The 24103-nt window shown below is 37.5% G+C and overlaps 1 protein-coding gene across 1 annotated transcript in view; it reads left to right on the top strand.

Annotated features, from left to right (window-relative positions):
- Positions 1-24103, top strand: part of LOC124428261 (DNA N6-methyl adenine demethylase-like) — a 63136-nt gene that overhangs the window by 14219 nt on the left and 24814 nt on the right. The window contains exon 2 of the mRNA XM_046972153.1: positions 17605-17679. Coding sequence (XP_046828109.1) covers positions 17605-17679 — 75 coding nt within the window. The remainder of the gene's footprint in view (positions 1-17604; positions 17680-24103) is intronic.

Raw genomic sequence — 24103 nt, 5'->3', positions numbered from 1 at the left:
TGGGACACCGTGTCACGGGATATTCTTTTTTTCCTCCTCGGCGCGTCTACGGCGTGCAGGGACTTTGAAGTTAAATCGATGGGAAGCAATATGGCCGAATTAAAACGAGACGCGCGTGTGGGGCGACGACGAGTAAGCGGGTAGTGTGTGCGCGTGCGCACACACCAGCGGACCCAGCGAAATTGCTCTCTCGCGAAAAATATCGAAGGGTTCAATCTTGCTATCGTGTTTTCTTAATTTGTTCAATTAAATCGCCTATGTCGAACGATTACTTTTAATTGATCGACGCATTTTTTCCCTATATTTTCCTGATTTCCAATATTATTTCATTCGCGATAATATCTATCAAGGTAAATATGAAAATACTCAAACGAATTCAAAGCAATCTAATGAACGAACTTTCAATTTGTCCTATATTATTACAATGGTAATTCGCCGAATTCAATATAATACGAAAATTTGTTACGCATTAGAACGGTAATGCAGGAAGCCGTAATTGAAAGCAAGATGTAGTAGTTATTTCCAATCCGTAAGTACATAGATGCTACGTAACAATTGTCCCCATTCGACGTATTATCATCTGTCACATTTATGTTCGCGACGATTGTTCTTCGTCGCTATGAGTTTGTCTCTTTCAAAAGTTCTTCGATAAAAAAAGAAATGTAAAGAGGCGAGACGAGATGAAACGAAACGAGACGAGAAAGAAAGATTAATCTCGAAGCATAAAATAAATCTCTTGAACGGCGAGCGAGCAAGGTGTTGACCGAATTGAACGAATCGAATATAATCCAGCCATTAATCTTTCGAAATGAAACACGCACGTTTGCATTAATAAAGAGAAAGAGAAAGAGAGATAGAGAAACAGAGAGAGATAGAGATAGAGCTATAGGAAGCACATGTGCCACGGTACAATGCTGCAAGGAATCCGAGTCTGATTCTAACGTCTAACACAATCTAACCCTCTTTTATACGTACGGGAGCTCACGGCTAATCCCAATTACGAATGGCCATTAGTTTTATTTCGGAAGGAAAATCGGCCCTCGACCCTTACGACACGACCTCTCCTTCTTTCTCTCTCTTTTCTCTCTTCTCTTTTTTCACTCTTTTTCTCTCTCTCTCTTTTCGTTTGCTTGTTTCGCTTAGTACGTTCTCTCACTCTCTCTTACTTACCCTCTTCGACGTAGTGGTTCCTGATCGATCGTCCCTGCCGCTACCTTGATTTATGTTGCACGCTAATTACGCTCATTTACATGAAGATAGATCAAGCGCGCTCCAATTAGAGCCGCGAGAGCGATTAACGCGCGCGCGAGAGCTTCGCTGCCGGTGGTCGAAACGATTCCTTTAAAAAATTTCGTGGAATTCACGAGTTAAACGGTTACGTTATTTTTATTATTTATTTTCCCATGATATTTAATGAGGGGGAAAAAAACGATTTTTTACCAGCTCAGTCGAATTTGTTTCGTTTTATAATTAAAATGAAGAGATTTTGAGGGACATTTATTTCATCGACAACATTACGATTAATTTTCCCTTCATTAATTTTAATATAGCATTATATTAATTCCTTTTAAGAGTGATACTTTGTCAAATTTGATTTCTTAAAGATTCTATAGAATAGAAGTTTATTTCATCGATGAATGATGACGATGACGGTTCGCATAAACTCAACATGATTCCATCTTAAGAATCTTCGAAAAGTATAAAAGCAAGATTCATCTTGGTATTTGTACTTCTTTGAATTTGTCTGCGTTTGGTCCTGTCTGGAGCCTAGAAACTAGATCCGTGCAGCTGCCGATGTCGAAACCGGAAGCTGCGGCCATCTTGTTTGCACAGTTACCATGACTACCATGGGAGATCCTTTCTGTAAGGATGCATGTCGTACACCCTGTCTCTCTCTCTCTTTATTTCTCTCTCTCTCTTTCTCTTTCTCATTCTCATTTTTACGTATATATACGTTTAGCAAAAGCTCAATAGGGGTTTCCCCATGACTAATGCGTTATATTGTATGAAATTTCTGGCCGATTCTACTCGCTCAAAGTTGGTTTTAGATTTCTGGAATTTATGGCTATCGATAACTCAGTTCCTACCCCTTAAAATCTTTCCCCACCATCAGGGTTGCTTCGTACTTTAACACTCTTGCATCCCTTTTTCCCGTACGGGGAAAGGCGGCAGATGGCGATTCTTTATTGCGATTAATCGGCTTATCTCTTCAAGGCCGTTCTAATGGCAAGAAGAAATTCGAGGTAGTTCGCGAGACTCGTGAGGGTTATTTTCCAAGCGAAGAGGTGGGGAGAGAAAAGGAATGTAATTGCTCAGTGAAGGGTCTTGGATCCAATTTCATTGGAGACGATTCTTATTTAAATTTTGCTCACGTCCATTTTCATTCCTATCTGATTTTTTGTATTAGATACTGTATGGAAAAAAGAAAAACGAAGTGTAAGGGTTACTTTGCTTTCTTTATCTCCTTTTTTTTTCTCCCTTATTAAAAAAGATAAGTTTCGCTAATATGTGAATTTCCCGTCCGACGGAGGACGTCATCGTCTCGTAATTTCTTGGTAACACGCACGACAGATTAGAAAGAAAGACGACGGATATCCACGACTCTCGTAGCCGTCGGATTTCATTTAGCGCCATTCCGAGAAACAACATCGCACATCTGTCTGCGTATGCGCACATATTTCTCATATAAAATCTCAGAAGAACGTTAACGTTCTAACTGCGAATATATAAATTATTATCAGAAGCCATAAGCGGATTACAAAAAGAAAAAAAAAAAGGGAGAAGGAAAGGAAGAAAATTCTATCTACATGCTTTTATATATGTTTCTATGAATTCGTGTAAGCGTATGAGAAAGACAGACAAATTTTCAGCATTACCCCTCTTGGACCAGCTTTCGTCTACCGTGAAAAGTCAGTATCGCGATCGAAGATCGATTCGTTTGTTCTCATCGAATAGAAAATCTGCCTCCAACTGCAACTGTTCCCAAACTTGGACAGATGTTCGGACGCTTTTGGATACTGCGACTAAAACGAGTAGCACGTGTGGAGGAAATACATTTCCTTTTACGGTTGGCCCGTGAAAAACAGTCAGAAATTACCGGGCCAACGGGACAGATGCATCCGGATGTTTATTTCTCCGTACGCCGGAGATTTTTCTTATATATACATACTTAGTCCGACTGTTGTAAACCCATCGTATGATTTTCTTCGAGAACTTAAAAACTAGATTATACATTTAAATCAAGAAAAATGTTTTTTCTTTATCTTCAGAATGTTATCCAAATCATATATCGTTGAAATTAGGAGATAAAATATAAATAATAGTGAACATTTTTCATGTGGTTACCTTTTCCAGGTATGGATTTAGGACACGAAAAAAAAAAAGAAGATTAGAAAAAGATATTAAATTTATTATTATTTCTTTTTGTTTAGGCGTCGACCTTTAGGATTATTGGCCAAGGAACAAAATTAATTATCCGAATCCATAAGCGGGGTTCGTCTTTCGATTTAAAACGGGTGTCAGAGTGCAAGCGCCGATCTTTTTTCGACGGGCAGCTGTCTACAATTATTATACTTCTGACCTGGCTCTCTCTCTCTCTCTCTCTCTCTTTTTCTCTTTTCTTTATACATGCTCTTTATTTACTTCTTCTCCCACCATAACTTTTTCCTCTTCTCATACCGGTCACCCGGTATATACCTGAATTATTTTTTGTCGCTCTTATACCAAGACTACTTCGTCCGAGAATCGATGACGCACATCGACCCTGCTTTCTTTGTCATGTTAAACGCATTAGATGCATCCTGTTACATTCGTTGCTCCAAAAAATATCAAAAGTACTCTCCAGTCATGTGAATTTTCTTTTCTTTTTTTTTTTTTTTTTAATAAGTAGTCAGATATCCGCGCATGGCATATTTAAGACAGTTTTCTTCATTCTTCTGTCTAACATTCGGACGCAATTCACATCGATTCCGAGATTTTCCTCCAACAAATAGATTTAACGAAAAAGGGAAGCTTCGAATCAAAAAGGGCTTCAATCACAAGCCCTGCGACAAGTCGAATGAGTATAAAATAGAAAAAGAAAAAGGAAAAAAAAAAAACATGAATTCGGCGGCTTTCTTCGGGACCGTTACTGGCTTAGGCGTCTTGCACACAATGGCGGATATTTTTATAGCGATTCGCTACGGCAGCTACATCAACACGACCGGTTTTCCACTCTGCGTTTGAACATCTGCCGCCTCGATTCTTCGTCGTGTGTGTGCGCGCACATCCCTACGCGCGCGCGTTGCACGCGGCGTGTCGCGTTAGTTACGTTTCGCACGCAAACCCTTCGATAAAACTTCGTTTTTCTTTTTTTTTTTTCCTTTTTTTCCTTTTTCTATTCCTATCCCAGGCATTTTAGGTGTGCTGTCACATTGATAGCGCGATGTTAATTTTTGTGATCTTGCTTATCTTGAAAGTGGATGCTAAATCTTGTTACCTTTCTTATCTATCTTTCAAAAAAAAAAAAAAAAAAAAAAAATGTCAAACAAAAATGTTAAGCTTATCCGTAGATATATTGATTCCCTTCGAAACAGTACCGTCTATTTTCTAAATTTTGTGAAAAAACATTCTTTTTATGTGAGTTTTGATAAGGACTCGCGGCGAATGAAGATTATCACGTGGTTGTTACGTCAGGAGCAAGAACGCAACGAGTACGACGAAGGATGCTCGTTATTTAAGGAAGTGTGCTCGAAAATGAAAGTTCTTCTGTGCTATGGAAGAGTGGGAGAGAGAAAGAGAGAGAGAAAAACCGGTAATATTCACGGTCAGGGACAGAAGGAGAAGAGATTATGCGATTCCTACTCAGGTTATTACCATTTTCGCGCGCGACAGCGAGCGGGTTGTATTCATTGTACGGCGAGGCCTGAAACGAAAGAGCCAATCAATCAATTCTCTCTGCCGTACAATTCTCGCAATGAGATCTGAGTGAATTGCATTAACCTACAGACATACATTACACGCCTATGCGTGAGCATGGCGCGGTCGCAAGCATAATGGTCACGCTGCAACGGTGGTCAACCAACAATCTCTATCTTTCTCTCTCTCTCTCTCTCTCTCTCTCACTCTCTCTCTCTCTCTCTCTCTCTCTATATATATATATATATATATATATGTCTATCTCTATCTCTTTATTTTCTCCCATATCCATTCTTCATTCTCACACCTAATCGCGGGTTACTTCAATCTTTTACATGCTAATGCGCTGAATCTAATATTCGAATTTTCTTCGAATTATCTTCTTTATATTATTTAAAACACAATAAAGTGTTTTCTATCATGTCTCAAATAATATTCAAAATTGTATCTTGAAATATCCTTATTTCTCATTTCAATAGTTCCCTAAAAATATCTATTTCAATTTCAACGGAAACCAAATCGAGTTTTGATTCATTCTGCTTACTCGAATATACCGTTCATATATGTTAGGTTGACAACCATGATCGTAGAGAACTCGACGTATCATAGTGCATTATGCACTGGCACGTCTATTCGCGTCATGAATACGATCCACAGATCAAATGGAATTCAAATCTTTGAGCGAGACAGAGAGACAGAGAGAGAGAGAGAGAGAGAGAGAGAGAGAGAGAGAGAGAGAGAGAGAGAGAGAAAGAGTCAGAGATAGAGAGAGAGAGAGTGAGATACACAAGACAGTCCCTTCTGTCCCTAAAATAATTCTCATCACAAATGTTATGTATGTATGTATGTCTGAGCATACACAAAACGTCAATAATATTTTTCCAAAGATCGATCAATGGTCGGCGTTCAATACAGAATAGAAAGAATTACGATGATTTATTCAAACAAACATACGTCTCAACGAGAAAAAACTCTCGATCTTATTTTAAGGAAAAAAAAAAAAAAAAAAAAAAAAAAGAAGAATAGAAAAGATTTAGAAACTAATAAGAAATTATTAACAATGTGTATATGGACATCGACGTAATCGTGGGAACGTTCCTCTTCATTGTTTGCATCTTTATGGCGAATGCCAAAGTAACAAAATTTACTTAACGATAAAAAGAAAGATGTTCCTTACTCGAAGAGAGAGAGAGAAAGAGAGAGAAAGAGAGAGAGAGAGAGAGAGAGAGAGAGAGAGAGAGCGAAAGGGACAGAGACTTTCTTTATCTGTCACGAATAAATTTATCTCTCGGACGTAATTTTCATGATAAATCACTGATAAATCTTGAGTCTTGCGATCATTCTCGACCAGGTATAGTTAGTGAGTGAATGAGAAAGTGAGAAAGAAAGAGAGAGAGAGAGAGAGAGAGAGAGAGAAAGAGGAAGAGCGAGAGCGAGAGCGAGAGAGAGAGAGAGAGAGAGAGAAAAGAAAAAAAAAGGTCTTCGAACAAACATTTGCGTTCTGATAAGAAGAAGAAGTTCCTTCGACGATGCGCATCAGAGTAGCGAGTTTAAAATTTCTTTCTTTCTAATTCTTTTCTTTAGTTTTTCTTCTTCATTTTAGGAGAAGTTTCTCGATCTTCCTTGCGTTATTCGCGCCAGCATCTTCCACTTTTTCTTTTCTTTTTCCTTCCTTCTTCTTTTTCTACTTTTTTCTCTCTTTCTTTTTTTTTTTTCTTTTTTTTTTTTCATCTTCTTTCTCTTCGGCATTGTTCCCTCGAAGACTCGAAAGATTTAATTAAAATCGTCGGGATTCTGGCGAACGATGCCAGGACTCGGGGAGAATTTCTTCATAAGCCCATGCAAATATCGAGCGACCGGCCGGCCGGTGCAACGAATCTCGAAGTATGTGTGTTATGCGTAATTGGGCGTCAGGGTTATCGTTTATGCCGATTAAATCTTACGGAAGATGTTGTGAGTTCTCTTTCATCGAGGAAGAATGTCGTCATATTTGATTATATTTTTCCCTTTCTTTTTCATTCGACTTGTTGTCGCTTTTTATTTATCTTTTTATTTATCTTTGGAGATGAAGTTTTAAGGTTTAAAAAATAAAAAACAAAAAAATAAAAAAGACAAGAAAAAAAGAAAACAAAAAGAAAAAAGAAAGAACATAGTAATACCCAAAGATTATGAAGAAATAGTGAATGAGAGCTTTAACAATAAGACATCATCCGATATCATCTTGGACGACTTAAGATTCTTCTTCGCCTTAAACGAGACCAATCGATGTAGACGCGACAACATAGTTGAACGTAACGCGCCTCATAATCAGAGGAGTTATCAGGTTTTATGAACCTGTAACGTGAACGACGGAAGCCGCACTCAAGCTACATGCCAGTATCTGTCGTTCTCTGTCGGGTCGAACGAGCGATCAATTTGCAGTGCTCTCTCTCACTCTTTCTCCTTGCCTCTCTCTCTCTCTCTCTCTCTCTCTCTCTCTCTCTCTTTCTCTCTCCGGAGATAGAAAGATAGAGTGAGAAAGTGAATGAGTGAGAGATAGAGAGAGAGAGAGATGGAGAGAGAGAGAGATATATAGAACGACGCATACGACGCAACGACATAAATTGATTAGGCGAGCCGAGGATGGCCGGTCGTTCGCTCGTTCGTTCGTTCGTTCGTTCGTTCGTTCGTTCGTTCGTTCGCTCGCTCGCTCGCACTCTCGATCGTGGATAGAAAAATCCTGGGAACGAGACCCCCGCCAACAAGAGAGGCCCTAGCGAGCCAATGAAAATAAAAAGGATGTCAGATTGCCGCAGCGTCGGAAGTTACGGATTAAGTTAGGAAGTAGACAGTTAGTGTCGCTCAGGAGAGAGCGAGAGCGAGAGCGAGAGAGAGAGAGAGAGAGAGAGAGGAGCTGGAAGATCGGATCACAGAAAATATCGTCGAATAATATCCGAAGGCCTAACTGATAAAAATAGTTCCCGTGTGAAACTGGAGAAGCGACTCGAGAAACATTTCTTTTATAAACAATTTTACATATCTATTTCTATTGCGTGAAGAAATAAAAAGATTTTAGTGATTTCTTAAAATATCTGTGAGAAAATGTAAATATGTTGAATTTTGTGTGAATCAAAAGACATATTTGATACGTAGCAGAGTTAGAAAAAAGAGATCAATGAAAGAAAGTGGATGAGCAAAAAGGATATTTCTCTCACCTTTATGTGTATGATAAATGGGAGTGAAAAAGAGAAATTGAGAGAGAGGAAGAGAGAGAGAGAGAAGGGGGAAGGAGAGGCTAAAATGGGTTGGCAAGTTCGTCTCGCGTGCTGACCTTTTGAGGGTGGATGAGACGGCGGTATTACGTCCGAGGTAGAACCTTGACCCTGGAATCACAGTTCTGTTTGGGTTGGACGCTTTCATATCGAGCGCTTCCGTGTGGAGATATTATGACATCGAATCGAGAGGGAAACTCCGGGATGTGCATACGTAAAAATTTTACTAAGAACCGCATAAAAATATGAAAATTTCATTATTCCAATTATCTTGATAATTAATGAATCGAATTCAGTTTTTAGGGTACTCATTTTCTTAGCTAGTACAAATTATGTTGTTACATCCCCTCATTACAACTTCAAATTTCATAAAGCATTTCTTTCTCACGACATCTCAATGAAAGATTTTACTCGAAATACGAATCCCTAATGTTTCACGATTACAAGGCAGTTAATGATACGCGGAGGGTGCAGCATTCCGCCCCTTAGCTGGCTTTTCTCATCCTTTTCCCCGCGTGAACAGGCGCGATCTTTCAGAAAGGAGAGAAAGAAAGAACAAGAAGAGGGACAGAAAGAGAGAAAGAGAAAGAGAGAGAGAGAGAGAGAGAGAGTGTTACGATAAAATGTAAACCAGCAGACTCGGTTGGAACCCTCAGTTGTGGAAAAGACCCTCCTCAGAGAACGGAACCCAGAGGTGCAAGGGTGCTGTGCGTTATGATTATTGTCAAGGTCAGGGTCACACCCAGCTATCTGGGTTAGGGAAATCCGTACCGTTTGAATATCAGAACGCTCGAACGTCTTGCTACCCCTCTCTATGAACAGTCAGCGGATTCACGAAAACGTAAAAATCGATTCAGACACATACCATCTACTTTCTTTATACAATCGGAGATTTTCAGTTACAGTTTCTTCACGAGCTAAATATGTATCTCTGATTTCTTTCTATGAATAGCGTGACGACGTAGGGAAGCGGGCACCCTCGCCTCATGGCTCGTGCCACGTTTTCAGGTTTGTGGGGGAGTCTGCGTCATGAGCAGGGTCCTCGTGACTTTGGTTGGGGTTCCGAAAAAGATGGGAGACGTCCACTGATGCCTAATTATCTGAAAGCGTGGCACGCACCCTACTAGGGTTCCTCTTCCCTATTTTCCTTGGACACCTGGTTGTCATGTTTCGTCACAAGCAAAGAAGAAAAGAAACATTCCTTAAGATTGTTTTCCGCTAAGGAATCATTCAGTAAGTTTAATTTCTAATGTGATAATGATTTATAAAAATATCATATGTTCGAATACACAGATCATAAATTACATTGAATTATAATTCGTGTAGTGGCTGGGAAATAATTAATAAATTCTTAGAATTTGTTCTTCTTAGTATATAGAAATTTCAATGGACGAAAACTGACCTATTGGTCATACCTTCACATCAAGAACGCTTACAGAACTGGGCTCGAAAAAAATAGCGGGACGTCACTGGCTTTCGTCCTTTTTCCCTTTTTTTCTTCTTTTTTTTTTTTTTCCTCGGACGACCAGCTCTTCTCCCTCATGTATCGTATTAAGATATCAAATGGCCAAATCCGGAATCCCCTTTTCAGGAACATCATGCACCAAAGCGTGGCGTTTCGGCTACCCTTTTCTGGTCGCAATGTATCGCTTGCCCTCACAGCTCCTGGAGGAGGCACAGAGACGGGGGTGGGCTTCGGGATCATGAATGAAATCCCTCTTGGAGGGTCGACCCTGGGGTGCCTGACCCTCCGTACTCATACCCATGTCGTACTTCTGGCCCAGAAGAGAACGACATTATATTCAAAACAATAACACGTCCACGTGGACGGGATACTATATGTCCATTTGGATTTATCTTCGATTGATATACTTATTTGAAAGATATGTTTTTATTATAAGAAACAGTAGCGTTTGAAAGAAAGATAACTGAATCTTTTCAGGTTAGAGAAACGACTGTCAAACGAGAGAGGGCCATGTGTTGTTTAGTTGAACTGTTTATCGTCAGCTAGCAAAGCTCTTGAACTGGAAGGAATGAAATGTTAAAATTATGGATAGACCATCCTTGTGTTAATACAACCCAATATCATTATTTTTCTAACTGGATAAATATATTTTTCTGTCTTGGTTGGCGAATTTTCTATAATCAACCTGCACAGAAGATATTATGCGGGAAAATTCTATCCATTATAAAGAAATTAACAACCAATCGAAGTACTTCTTATCTTAACGACTCAGTTCTGGTGAATATGTTCTCGTTATTCTCGTACGTCACGAATAAGTTTTCACTGAATAAAGAAATTACGACGGGCTGTTCCTAATAATTTAACGTAATTTCTTCCTCATAAATAGCACCTGACGTAGAAGGATATTAAGTATTCCCCTTCTGTTTTAAAGGCACCTTACTTACACCTGCCCATCGAGTCACACGCTTCCCCCACTCTTCCCTTTTTCCACGCAATTCTCGATCGTCTCTCTCTCCCTCTCCCCTCCCCCCCCCCCCCCCCCCTCTCTCTCTCTCCTTCTCTTTCTCTATTTTTCTTCTTTACTCCCTCTCTTTCTTCGTGCTTTACCTACTTTCACGAGTATATGAACATACGAAGAAGCTTGCGTGCGAATTTCTAAGGGGGTGAAGGGTTCCATAAAATAAAGGAGACTGAAGGTCGAGCCCAATGGTCGAATGATATTCTATTATTGGCTGTAAAACTTGAAAACTGCTGTTTTGAAGAATCCTTTTCTTTTATTTTCTTCATGAGAAAGAGAATATTCATTGCAGGACGTATACGATTATACATTATTAATTATGTATAACGATATATATTATATACATTTCTGATTTTATAATATTTTTAAATTAATTCATACTTCGTATGAATTAGCGTTAAGAACTGCAAGGCACGGTATATACATTAAATATTATATATACATGCTTTCTAAGGATATAGTATTGTTTTTCCTTTTTCATTCCCAACTATCCAAATAGATTGCATAGTAAAGTCAATTATATGGGAAAATAGGGATTGCAAGAAAAAGGGAAAGGACAGAAGAAGAAGAAGGACAGAAGGGAAAGAAAGTATTTGTGTGATACCTATTTTTGGTGATAAAACGCGGAAGGAAGAAGGAACGATCTATAGGGGGTCCGTGGGTCGATTCGTGCGCTTCGCATGTTTAGCCACGGGGTTGTTTTGGTACGAGAATAAACCCTTGCTCTTTGCCTCTTCTCTCTGTATTCGTATGAATCTAGATTCGTACTGGTAAGAAAAATCATAATGTTATTTACTAAAGGGAAAATGTCGATATAAGTTTTAGCCTGTTTAGATGCGATTACATTTAACATATAAAACATTCTAAGAGAATGACATTTACTTTTGATCTATACCAATCCGAAGAAAATCATTTAAGAAAGACATATCATTGTCTGTAGAATATATTGTATTTATTTGAATTATTATTATTATTTCTATTCCATTTCCTTTTGAATTTTACATAAGACTTGGTGTGTTATTATTTGCGCAATTAACGACAAGACTCTCACTTTGTTAAGCGTTATCGTAACGATCTCACATTATTTACTATATACACGTATACGGTTAACGAGTCCAGCGAAGGACATCAGGAAAATTTAGTAACGTCTACGTGGTTTAAGCTCGCGGGTAAAGCGATAAATAGCATAATGACGTAAATAGAGGGAGAGTTTTCTCTGTATATTGTATAGTAAAAGGGTATAGATACGGTCTGCCGTTGAAACTAGGTGGAACGTTCCAGCGGCGTAAACACGGAGTCTTGGGCCTTAGCGAAGACTCGTAGCGTGGTAGGAGAAGAGAAGTTGATGGTGGGATTGGGGGAGGGAGTGAAGCGGCGGACGGGGAGGGAGAAGAAAAAGCGAGGCGAGCATCCTGCGTGCTTTAAGGGCGTAGCCAGCGATCTTCGGCAGTGTAGGGTATATGTGTATCGTTTGGTTCACATGTAAGAAGGGACGCCCTTATGTCACGGGGTTGTTTGAATGCCAGCTGCGAGGCGCCCAAGCGAGACCGCGTCGGCCAAGTCCCGACGTATACAAGGAAACGTTATAAAAATAATTATTAAGGCTGTTACCGGTACGTACCAGTTCGATTAAATTTTTCTTTTTTTCTCTTTTTTTTCCTTTCTTTTTTTTTTTTTTTTTTCTCTCCGACCTTCCTATGATATTTTTTCATTGCGTATTAGTCATATTGTCGTATATGTATATTATCGTTTCATTCTACGAATATAATTTAAATAGAATATATAATAGTACGCACTTATTGCATTGTCACGGGATCAACCACAACACGAAAGTCTTTCGATTAATAATATTTGTTTTGCGAGGGCTATACGATATATTCTAGTAAAAATAGATAAAAAAAAAAAAAAAGAATACCTACTTTTGCGTTACGCTTCCAGAATAATTTTGGAAGGCCAAATATCTGTAACGAATAGATCATCAATTTTGTTCAGTGATGCGGGGATAATTTGAAGTTATGACCTTTTCTTTACTCGACGTTACGGTGCACGAGTCTAGGCGAGCAATAGAATCGATTCGTCGCGATTCCCCCAAATCAGCATTTTCAGCAGAAAGACAAGTTTTGAATCGTATTGATCGGAACGACTGAATCGTTATTAATTTTTCCATATTACTTGAACAATGTTCTGACTTTTTTTTTAATGATTCAATAACTTCTCTTATTTTCATATCCTACCTTTTTTTTTTTTTATTGATCCTTATCATCGACAATGTTAGCAGTATTTCTTGGTGCTTAATTTTGATCAAACATATTGAAACAATTTGACACATAAACAATTTGACCAAACATATAGAAATTAAGAATTTAAAATATATTTTTAGACATTTCGATTAATCAATCACTTAGCGTTTTATCGTTTAAAGGTGATTCCAAGTTTTCATATGGCGCGCGTTCAACAACCTGTCCTTCGGATATACCATTTTCAACCGTCGCACTTCTAATGGGTGCAACGGCTCGTTCGGCCGCCGGCCATCTGTCGTAGAGTGAAAATGGTTTGTCGAAATTAAAGTCAGCTAAGCGAAAGTAAGAGAGATCTTCGTATAAGATATAAATATATTTCGGTTTTGTTATGTCATTTGAAATTTTTTGTTATTTTGCAATTTTTACGATTAGTGCGCCTTATCATATAGTATGACAGTGGAATAACGTGGAATAATACTGTAATGTGTTAAGCGAGAACTATGGTACATTTTTAATTTTCTGAAACAGTACTCCTGTCACGAGGGTATTAAATTAATTTCAAAAGTTTGAGGACGATCACATACACGTTTTTAGGAAACACAATAAAATTCTGAAACTTTGTTCATTCCCAAGAAAAAATCCTACCGCAAGTTAACCGTTTCTCTTTTACCTGGTGCGTGTTCGCACTGTGATTATACTGAGTTTTTTTACGTGTAACCGAAATTGTGCTAACCGCAGGTACCGCCGTCGGTTGCCATTATAAACGGATCGAAAGGAAGTTGGAATCAGTTATCGTCAAGGAGCTTTACTGTGTTAAAGAATATGACAGATCCTAATTTTATTATGTGATGAAAAAAAAAACATGGCCGCAACTAATTTGATCAGCTGATGAGAGTAGAACATATGATTCAGGGATTTTACTTTTATAATAAAATTATTTTAATAATAATTCATATAGAAGTCTATTTGTTTTGATCACTGAACAAGCATGAGCTTTTTGGCAAAGTCGAAAGGAACCCACACGATGCGTTTGACACTTTTATCGCGTGCACGCTATTCGGGACATAGTGTATACAACGGATACGTTCAACACAAAGCAAGGAAAAGAGAGAGAGAGAGAGAGAGAGAGAGAGAGAGAGAGAAAAGAGGGGGAGTAAAGAGAAGGACGTTCGACGACGCGACACTAGCGAATCCTTTCATTGGCTGTGCGCGAGAAGTACGAACGGCGGCCTCTACGGAAATCCGGAATTTTTTTATTTTACATTCTTTCTCATTCACTCCTATTCGCCTCTTCCCACTACTTGTTCCAAACGACACTCCTACTCCCGTCAAAGTGGTCAATGTGATTCTTTCCTTTGATCAAACTTGTCTTCGCAAAAAGGAAAAAACGACAAATACAATATCATCTTTGATGGCAAACTTTAATTTTAACAGGAACATATATTTTGTAACAACTTCAGCAGCCCTTTTCTCCTTATCGTGAAATTCGCATCTGCCTGCTTATAGTTACGAGGTAGCGAAGCTATATTCGAAATATTTGAATTAGCTTATCGTTGGATCGCTGACAGCTGCCGGTGAGGCGTCGCGCGTGCTTCTAATTACTCGATCTAGATCGGTCGATCCTATGAAGATCTTGAATGGTTAATTTTTCGAATAACGAGCCTACCTTACTAATAGGAAACCATAAAAAGGTTTCAAGTAAATGTTCCTTCAGAAAGAAAATCATTATCGATCAAGATCCTCAAATGTTAATTAACGTCCTTCTTATTACATAGATCATCACTGATCGATATCAATTTCTTTGTATGTTACTCGATAAGATCATTTTTAAGAATCGAATACAAAAGTGCATTTATTTGCATTTCCATAAAATTATTTGTAAATTTGTTATTCTGGCTGATATTTTCAAGAATACAATATTGATTTTTCATAACCTATAGAGAATTATTTTGCATAAAAAGGGAATATTGGTTCATAAAGGAAAAAAAGTGAGAGCGTTGTTTGCGGTAGGCGCAAAATTCCGAGGATGAGAGACGGCCAGGACGTGGCAAAAATCGTTCGTATTTTTTAAGATCCCGACGTTGAGATAGTGTCGTCGGACCAGTTTGGCAGGCGCGGCACGCGTTTCGACGCGGCGTTTTTTAAATAATTCATAGGAGAAAGAGACGATCGGTGGTGAAGACCTGGGAGGGACAAAGATCTGGCGGAGGAGAAGGGGGAACCACGCATACGCATAAAGCGAACGAAAAATGTCGTTCCTCCACTGTGGAAGTGTCCTGAGAATTCCGAAAATTAAACCGAGTCTTGTGAGTAACTAAGTAAACCTAAATTTCTTCCTAAGTAAAAATTCCAAATTTAATTTATCGTTGATTATGATTCTTTTTCTGGATTACCAACTGAGAAAAAAGCGCGGGAAATGTTTACACAATTTAAAATTCGTCAGTTCCGAAATTCCAATAGATACTTTTTTCGGTTCGGGAGGTTTCAGGAAAGATATAAAAATAAAAATAAAAATAAAAATAAAAATAAAAATAAAAATAAAAAAAAAAAAAAGATAAAGAACTGAAGAAATGTTAAACAATTTTCCTTTCGTAGAGATTGAAATCGCCTTATCGATGATGCCGTGGGTTTAGCGTATCTATTCGCACCGTGGAATTCCTACCGTCGTGGCATCACTCGAGGGGTGGAAGACGAGTTATGTGCGTCAGGAAAAGGACAAAGAGAGAATTTCTTTGCTTTCACGATTAATTACGCCCTCATTCCCGCCCCAAGTGCGGCTCTTTCAGCGATGCATCGTCGATATTGACATTTGCCTTGCTTACCTTTCTCTCTCATATCTTTTCTCTCTCTCTCTCTCTCTCTCTCTCTCTCTCTCTCTCCCCATAGACACAAATACACACACACATACATATAGACATGTACATGCACCAGTCATTCTTCTTCTTCTGCATTCTTTTCAACGCAGAGGAATAGCAATCGGAGGGGTGGCAGAGGTAGTAGAAGAGAAGGTACACAGAAGAGAGAAAGATGTGCGAAAAAGGTGGCATGGGGGTGTGTGAAGGGAGAAAAAGTGAAAGAGATATATAGAAAGAGAGAAAGAGAGTGAGAGAGAGAGAGAGAGAGAGAGATGTAGAGAAGGAAGGAAAGAGGAAAAGAGAGAAGGGAAAAAGCGGGAGAGTATTATACAGGGACACACCCCTATCTTTGAAGCGTGTACTTATCGACTGCACCGACTACTACGCTTCTTTTTCCTCCGTAGTTCATCAAGACAGACCGCTAAAGGAGAGCAGGTAGGTTGGTAGGTAAGGTAGGTTGGTAGGAATGCGTGTATAAGGGAATTAGACCATAATCGTCCACGCGTATGCCGCGAAGAAGGGGACGTTTAATTTTCCGCCTACCTTGGACCTCGATGTTCACTCGCTCGGGGTGCCACCTTCATGACATACGTTTTCTCTCTCTTTCTATCTATCTCTCTTTCCCTTTTATCTTATTGATTATTTCTCATTTTTTCTTATACTACCTGATGATGCCCGTTAAAATGTATAGAAATTTACGTTTTATCTTCGATATCTTTATGTGTGTCAGAAATATTTTCCTTTTCGTTCTTTCTTATCAATATGTTTTATCATGATGTAATTGTTATTCCTTTGAAATACATTTTGATCGCCTAATTAAAAGATCAAAAATGTTTATGATATTCGGGAGGTTTATAGATTAATTTAATTAAGAATAAATCGAACGAAAATAACTTTAAATATTTTATGGTCCTCACGTAAATGCAACCTGAAGGTCTTTCATTATCGCTGAAAGTAATTTAATTTTAGGAGTAACGGGCAAAAAAAAATCAATTTTGTTTTATTTCGTGAGCGCCTGCGCTTGAGTACTTCTTCGTTCCTATTAAGTGGAGGATTATCTTTTGCAGGCTACGTCGGTAAGGAAGTTTCAGTTCTACTAACATTGAAAAACTTTACTAAGGCTAATAAATGTTACTCACGTCCGATGGTCGATGTCGTTTTGCGCCATCTACTGATATATTAGTACGTCGGTATGATATTTCGTTTTAGCAGAGACGATAATGTAGATTTCTGTAATAGTGACATCAATATATAGAAAAAAGTCACAAATTTTAAAACGAAATAATTATTTCCAAAAGAACATGTCATTGAAATATATTTTTTTAAATATATTTTTTTGTTTTTTAATAAATATTTTCAATATTTGTTGACGACTGACATATTTTATGAGTAAATCGTTATTTTTATCGACCGAGTATTAGTATATTACGTGAGAACTGCCTTAATTTCAAAAGGTAAAGGCGCATGACGGACTGTACAGCATATTATGCTATTAGAGGACTATTTACAAGATAGTAAAAAACTATTTTCTTCTATATTGCTATGAACAACAAAGTGAAGATTATAATTAATGACAAAGTTCACGAAGATTACAGAAGAACTTTAATTCTTATAATCTACTTTTTTCTCAATATACATACATGCTAATTTAAAGTACTTTCTCGGTTAAGAGCTAATCTAATGCGTTGGCCCTGGAAGACTATACTTTTATTACTGGTTCTATTGGACTTAACGAGATCAATTGAGGCGATATGGTTGCCTTGATTTTACGATAGTACGTTTTAACGATAATGATCTAAAAGGCAACTGTACGTGATGTCACAGAAACAGGATCATTCGAGAACGTCGTATTAATTAGGCACATCTTATTGTTTTTCAGCACCTATATCACCTACAGACAGGCGAGGGAGCGTTCAGGGAAAGAGGAAGAGGTCGAGGGAAAGGTACTACGAGGGTGAGTAAAATATTTTCATTTATATATATTTCTTTTTGAAGATAAAATATTTTATTTACGTGAAAAAAAATTGCAGTTATATGAAATTTAAAGATTTATAAAAAGTAATCCATGCATTTTAAATATCACGAGATCTATTTTTGAAGTACTAATTTTTGTCAAGTTTACCCCGACTGTTCCCAAAAAAAATGAATTATATCTAGTAAAAACTTTTGTAATTTTAAGTACCATAATATATAACAAGAGGACTGTTTCCTCATAGTGGTATATATGTATCTACAAGAAAAGAGACAAAAAAGAGAATATAGTATTTCAAAATGTGCGAAAGAAAAATTTTTAATCGAGCAAAGCTCTGTGCGATTTCGTTCGTGAGCTTTGAAAACAAGAGATGGTGGCGCGACGTAAAAAAAGAAATCGTCTGAGAGGGAGAAAAAGGCGAGACGGAAAGATAAAAAAGGCAATGCGCAAAGTGCGATTCCGTAAACGATGTTGTTCAGGAAACATGCTTTTAAGCGATTTTCTTCTCTACAATCGTACTACCATATCATCTCCTCCCTTCGCCGCCCTTTTTAGAAATCTGTTTTTATAGCGTTCTTTATTTTTACCATATATTTTTTATTATATTTTGTAAAAACACCAACAACATGAATTTATCTATACAGATATATTTACTTTTACTTTTTATTTAAACTATTTTTGAACTTTTTAAATTATCCTAATACTTGATTTTTCGATTGTATACATTTTTCACGAATGTTATATTTTAAATAATTAAATATTATATTTTAAATATAACAAAATTACTCTTGTGTCTTCAAAATGGTGGAAATGAAATATTTAGAATGTGCGCTATTGGATTTTGAAAAAAAAAGAAAAAAAAAAAAAAATTAAAATTCTTAAAAAGAATATAATGAAAAATTTATGAGCTAACGTCGATTTGTTTCTCGTAAATCTCTTGGACGTGGCTGTACAGAGTTTGAGAACTGATATTAAGCAAGATGGTATTGATCGACGTGTAGTGCGCCTGTCTGCGCTCCACCGCCATGTTTAAAATTGTCCTGCTTAAGCCTCCTAGTGGTTAAACCTGCAACTATACTCCGGCTATCTCATTGCATTTCCTAACTAAATCTCTACGAAGCTATCAACACTATTTTATGTTCTTAATTTACGCATTACTACTTGATCATCTTAAATAATCTTCATTTACATCTTATCATTAAATATATTTTCTACTTATTATTCATTGTAGTTGTATCGCCGATAGTTTATATTTTAAATACGCATAGTTAATTAATATATAAAGGTCTATAAAGTGAATAAAATTTTATACGATTCAAAAGTATAATGAATATAATTCATATGTTTTTTTTTTTTGTTCAATAGCTTAAAAATAATAAGGAAATAAAAATAAATAAAATATTTCTTTATCTAAGAAATATATATAAAGGAGTTTAGCGCATTTAGAATTTAACGATTTCTTTGGTTTTTTACCGGTTGGTCTATCGATTCCTGCGAAGAAATAGTGTACATATATACATATGTACTAGTACCTATATCATTCGAACACTTTCGTGACGAAGTGTTATTTTACTTTTTTTCTTTTCTTTTTCTTTTTTTTTTTTTTCATTTTCTTTTTTCATATATCAGGTAACAAGACATCTGCTAATCGATAAAGGTCTGTCGTGACATGTTAGTTTCTATGAAAAGTTTTTTGCCTTATTACGTATAAATATTATTTTACCATTTTGATACTCGCTGATACCATATTTGTCATTTGTCAATATAACTTATGGCCGGAAGCTTATTAAGTGAGTTTTTTCTTATCTATAATTATGTACATTAATATACTTTAGGACAGTGATGTTTTTAGTGGTAACTATTACCTATGTTGGGAATGAACTAAAAATGTTTAAGATTACATGAGAGGATTGTCGGTTAGCAAGAGTTTTTTGAGCGAATTATGCGATCTTTAAGGCGTTAATGACGAAATTATTATTCATTCATTTATATCAAATATAAAGGATTAGAAAATTTTTAATTAAGTTTGAAAATGAAAAATTCTAATAATATTTTCTGTTTTAAATCCCTGGTATAACCTATTGAATTAATTAAATGCATTAGCCCTAAGGAAAGTTATGAACATCTAATGGGAGTATCCTAAAGATATATAGTGATCTTGTTTTTTTTTTCTTCTCCTTCTCTCGTTATGATATACACGTACGATCACCATGGTGTCGACGGGAGTTAAATTGCATTAGGCAGGTATAAGAGGGGGTTGAGAAGGGTGGACGACAACGGGGTGGTTGAGTAGAAACGGTAGAGGTGGGTTGGACCACGCCATCTTGAACTCATGAACAATGTGTCGCTTTATGGGCTCCTCTGACGAAAAACGGAGATAAATCTGTCGACAAATATTGATTGTTTGAATTTTAAATAAAATTACTAATATCCTTTTTCTATCTTTATCTTGAAATTTTCCTAAAATGAAATTTTTTAATAAACGTCGATGAAATTTTTTTTATCTGCTGCGTTATGGTGTATTTAGAAAAGAAGAAAAAAAAGTTATATGATTGCTTATCACAACCGATATCTATTATCGAGTAAATTTAGAGGCATTTATGTTACAAAATCTGTCTCTTCCTCTTCTTCTCTCTGCCTATCTCCCTCATTCGCGAACGATTAATGAGATTTTAATTACCAACCGATGACATCATAAATTGCGAACCATTAAGTTTCCACCCGTTATCGAAAATCCGTTCACCGTTTATCATCCTTTATAACATCGTCGAATCTCCCACCTACATACATATTTCCTATCTTTCCTATCCAAATAGTAGTAACCTATGACCTTTCTAACTATTCTCTCAAATCTCTCGTTTACATTCATCATCTTAAAGGAAAAAGAAGAAAAAGAAAATTCAAAAAAACTTAATTGAGTTTCGTTCAGGGACCGCTCCGGGGCCTTCCAGTTATCTAATCTATTGACGTATAGATAAGATAATTTCGGCGCTTTTTCATACCGCTCACAGTGTCACCAAAGATAAATAAAGTCCCTATTTTTTTATTAATACTCGTAATTTTTCCTATACATTCAAATTGTTTGAAATTTTATTATCTTTATCTGAAATCTTTATCTTTTATCTGAAATCTTTATCTTCGTGCCTAATGTGCAATAAATATGCGCAAATGCGCTAGATTCAATTCCTAGAATAATGGATAATTGTGATTCAATGTTAATACTTCTTTATGTCTGTATAAAAATCACATATGTATGTATATATCAGGATTAAAGATCATGATCGTACTCTTTTGTGATCGAAAAACCAAAATAATGCTGATAGATTTCACAATGTGAATTGTTGATGAATGAAATGTTAATAGGATTCTTAAAATGTCCTTTCTTGTTAGTGACTAGCAAATAAAAAGTACGATAAAAATTTTCTCTCTTTTTTCTTTATTTTTTTTTCTTTTTTTCTTTTTTACTTTTTCAAAGATAATCTCACTTTCCTCTAAAGACTTGCTCGAAATATTATCTACTTTGAAGAATTACTCCAAGCAATATATAGGTACATTACTTTGTAGAGGTGAACGACTAGCCACTAAAGGGTTACTCGGTTTCCTAGAAAGAGGGTTAGCACAGAGCGAATTCGAGAGCAGCTAAAAGGGTGTTATTCGCCAGTGGCAACGCGCTCGGCAACTTGTTGCAGCGACGTTAATAAACGAAGTCCCGAGGAATCATCTCGTTTGAAGGATATCCGGTTCGATCCTTTACCTCCGTATATTCCAGTCACGGAAAGCGAGCCACTTAAGAGAATGAGATAGGAAGGGGAGGTATTAGAATGGGAAGGAAAATTTTATCGTCCCTCAACATCACGTCTTATCACTTTACATTTCATTTCTTGCTACTCAATAAAACTACTATCAGACTGAATACAAACGATACTACGTATTTATTTTAAAGATAAATTTTTTTGATCCTACCTTTTTCATTATTAATTGTTTACGATCAGCATGAAAATGATTTGCTATCATTTTAATCATAAAAAAGAAATCTTATCTAAATACAATTTTCGATCGCGAAGAATGCAATCGAAAAAAATCTTGAAACCCATTGAAAGAAATATGATCGTAAAGATCCTAAGGTGTTTTTTAAAAGTGCGCTTAGAATCGACAACGACAACGACAACGACAACGACAACGACAACAACAACAACAACAACAATAACAACAACATTCACAAAGAAAGATTGATGCCGTCCGTAAGTATTGTCGTCGGGAACGTAAGAGTCGGAGACGGTCGGCATCGATGCGTCTCTCGCGGAAACGGAAGGAGTGGGAGCATGGGTATAGGTGGATGATAGTGGGGAGAAATGACGACCGGGTAGAGGGGTATAGTAGTAGTAGGTTGAAAGCAGAGAGAAGAGAGAGGGTTTCGACCGCGTCCCTTCGAAGCTGTGGCTGGATGATGCGGGGTGAGATGGCGAGGACTATCCAAGAGGAAACGTTGCTGAGAGGGGATAGAGAAGCGCGAGTCGTTGTGTCTAGAATACCAACCTTCACTGAGGAGATGTTTACAGTGGCGCGCAAAAGTTTGCCAGCTAGTTAGGCTGTTGGCTATATCATGGAAAAGAAAAGTAAAAAAAAAAAAGAAAAAAAAAAAATCGAGTAAATTTTTAGCTAATACATTTTTTCTCCAATTTTAATGAATAGAGGGTAGACTGTTCAAAATCTAATAGGAAGATGTTGCAATTTTTTTTTTTTTTTTTTTTTTTTAATCGAAAACATTAATTGAAATACAGTGATTTTTGCATGCCACTGTATGTATCGGAAGAAACGAAAAGCGAGGGTGTGTGTAGGTAAAAGAGAGTATTCTGGAGAAGTGGGAGTCATGCTGGATGAGGATGAGGAGGAGATGGTGGAGGAGGTGATAAAGGAGTGGGGGATTGCAGTCAGCGGGAGTAGAGGTTTAATGGTGGGGAGAAGGCTGAACGGAGAAAGACGATGGGGAGTCCGGTGCGAGGGAGAGCGAAAGGTTAGCGACACGAAAAGGCACGAACGTTTCCGAGGCGCGCGTGACGCGAGGTTATAGCTCGGTGAAGAAGCAACGCGGAGGCGCGCACTTGACGCTACTCTAGTGGCTAGCTTTGTGTGGCCGAGAACGACGTGACCGTGTCCGTACTAAGCGCGAGTATATAGTATATACCTTTGTAAAGTCACGAATAGAGGGGGAAAATAGCGCGGGAAGATATCTACTGAAATATATAGAAAAACAAAAGAAGCAAAGAAAAAAGGTAAACGGAGCAGAAATATTATCTAAGACGGTCTACGTTTTCCTTTTTTTACCTTTTTCTGCTTTTTTTCTTTTTTTTTTCTTTTTTTTTTTTTTTTCTTTTTTTTTCACTTTCTTGCACCTCACGTGTGACGTGAGAGAGAGAGAGAGAGAGAGAGAGAGAGAGAGAGAGAGAGAGAGAGAGAGAGAGAGAGAGAGAGAGAGAGGGAGAGGGAGAGATGGGGGGAGGGGGAAGCGAGAGATAGAGAAAGGGAGAGAGACAGAGACAGAGATAGATAGATAGATAGATAGATAGATAGAGATAGATAGAGACCCGCAGCGTCAGCGCGGGAGGTCGATTTCCGTTCGAGTCAAAATGCGCGCGGGTAATACAAAAAAGTTTCTCCTCCTTCTTGTATCTTATTTTTCTCGTCTCCTTGACGTTGTCCGGACTATTTTCTTGGACGATTTGGGTGTGGCGCGGAGAATACGAGAATCTCGACGCGCGTCATGAGCGCTAAAATCGAGAAAGAGAGACGAAGATAGAAAGTACATAGTCGAAATGTTGGAACGCGTGGAAGAAGGAAGATAGAACGTGTGAGTGTGCGCTTAACGTGCATTGGAAGGTTCTCCCGAGGAGAGGAGAAGGCTTGGAGTGGGAGTGCCGGGAGTGGTGGGGAAAGGGGAAAAGATCGACGAAGAGAAACGAGGAGATAGAGAACAGTCCCGCGGCTGTTTTTTGGCGGTGAACGATCCGCGAGTGTGTGTGGGTGCTCGTCGACTAGCCACGATCGATTTTTATCGGTGGTCAGTGTACATGAAGCTCATTCTTCAAAAAGGAAGAAAGAGAAAGAGAGATAGATAATAAGAGATCCATATCTTTATATTTCGCGAAATTATTTCGAAGAACAAAGTGAAATTTTGTTATTTTCTATTTGAACGAGATCGAGAAAAGGTAGGCTTTTTCACTTTTATTTTTCCTCTATTATTTCTATTCGGAGTAATATATCGTTACACGTGATTTCGTCGATCTTCGTCGATCTTTTTCTCGATGGAGCAGAATGACGAAAGGATACTGACTCGTAATCAGATATATCTGGGAACGAAATTGACACCTTTTTATATCAAATTGTATAAATTTTTGATCTTTTTCTT

This window comes from Vespa crabro, chromosome 11 (assembly GCF_910589235.1).
Source record: "Vespa crabro chromosome 11, iyVesCrab1.2, whole genome shotgun sequence".
Lineage (NCBI taxonomy): Eukaryota > Metazoa > Arthropoda > Insecta > Hymenoptera > Vespidae > Vespa > Vespa crabro.
This window is presented reverse-complemented; position numbering and strand designations above follow the sequence as displayed.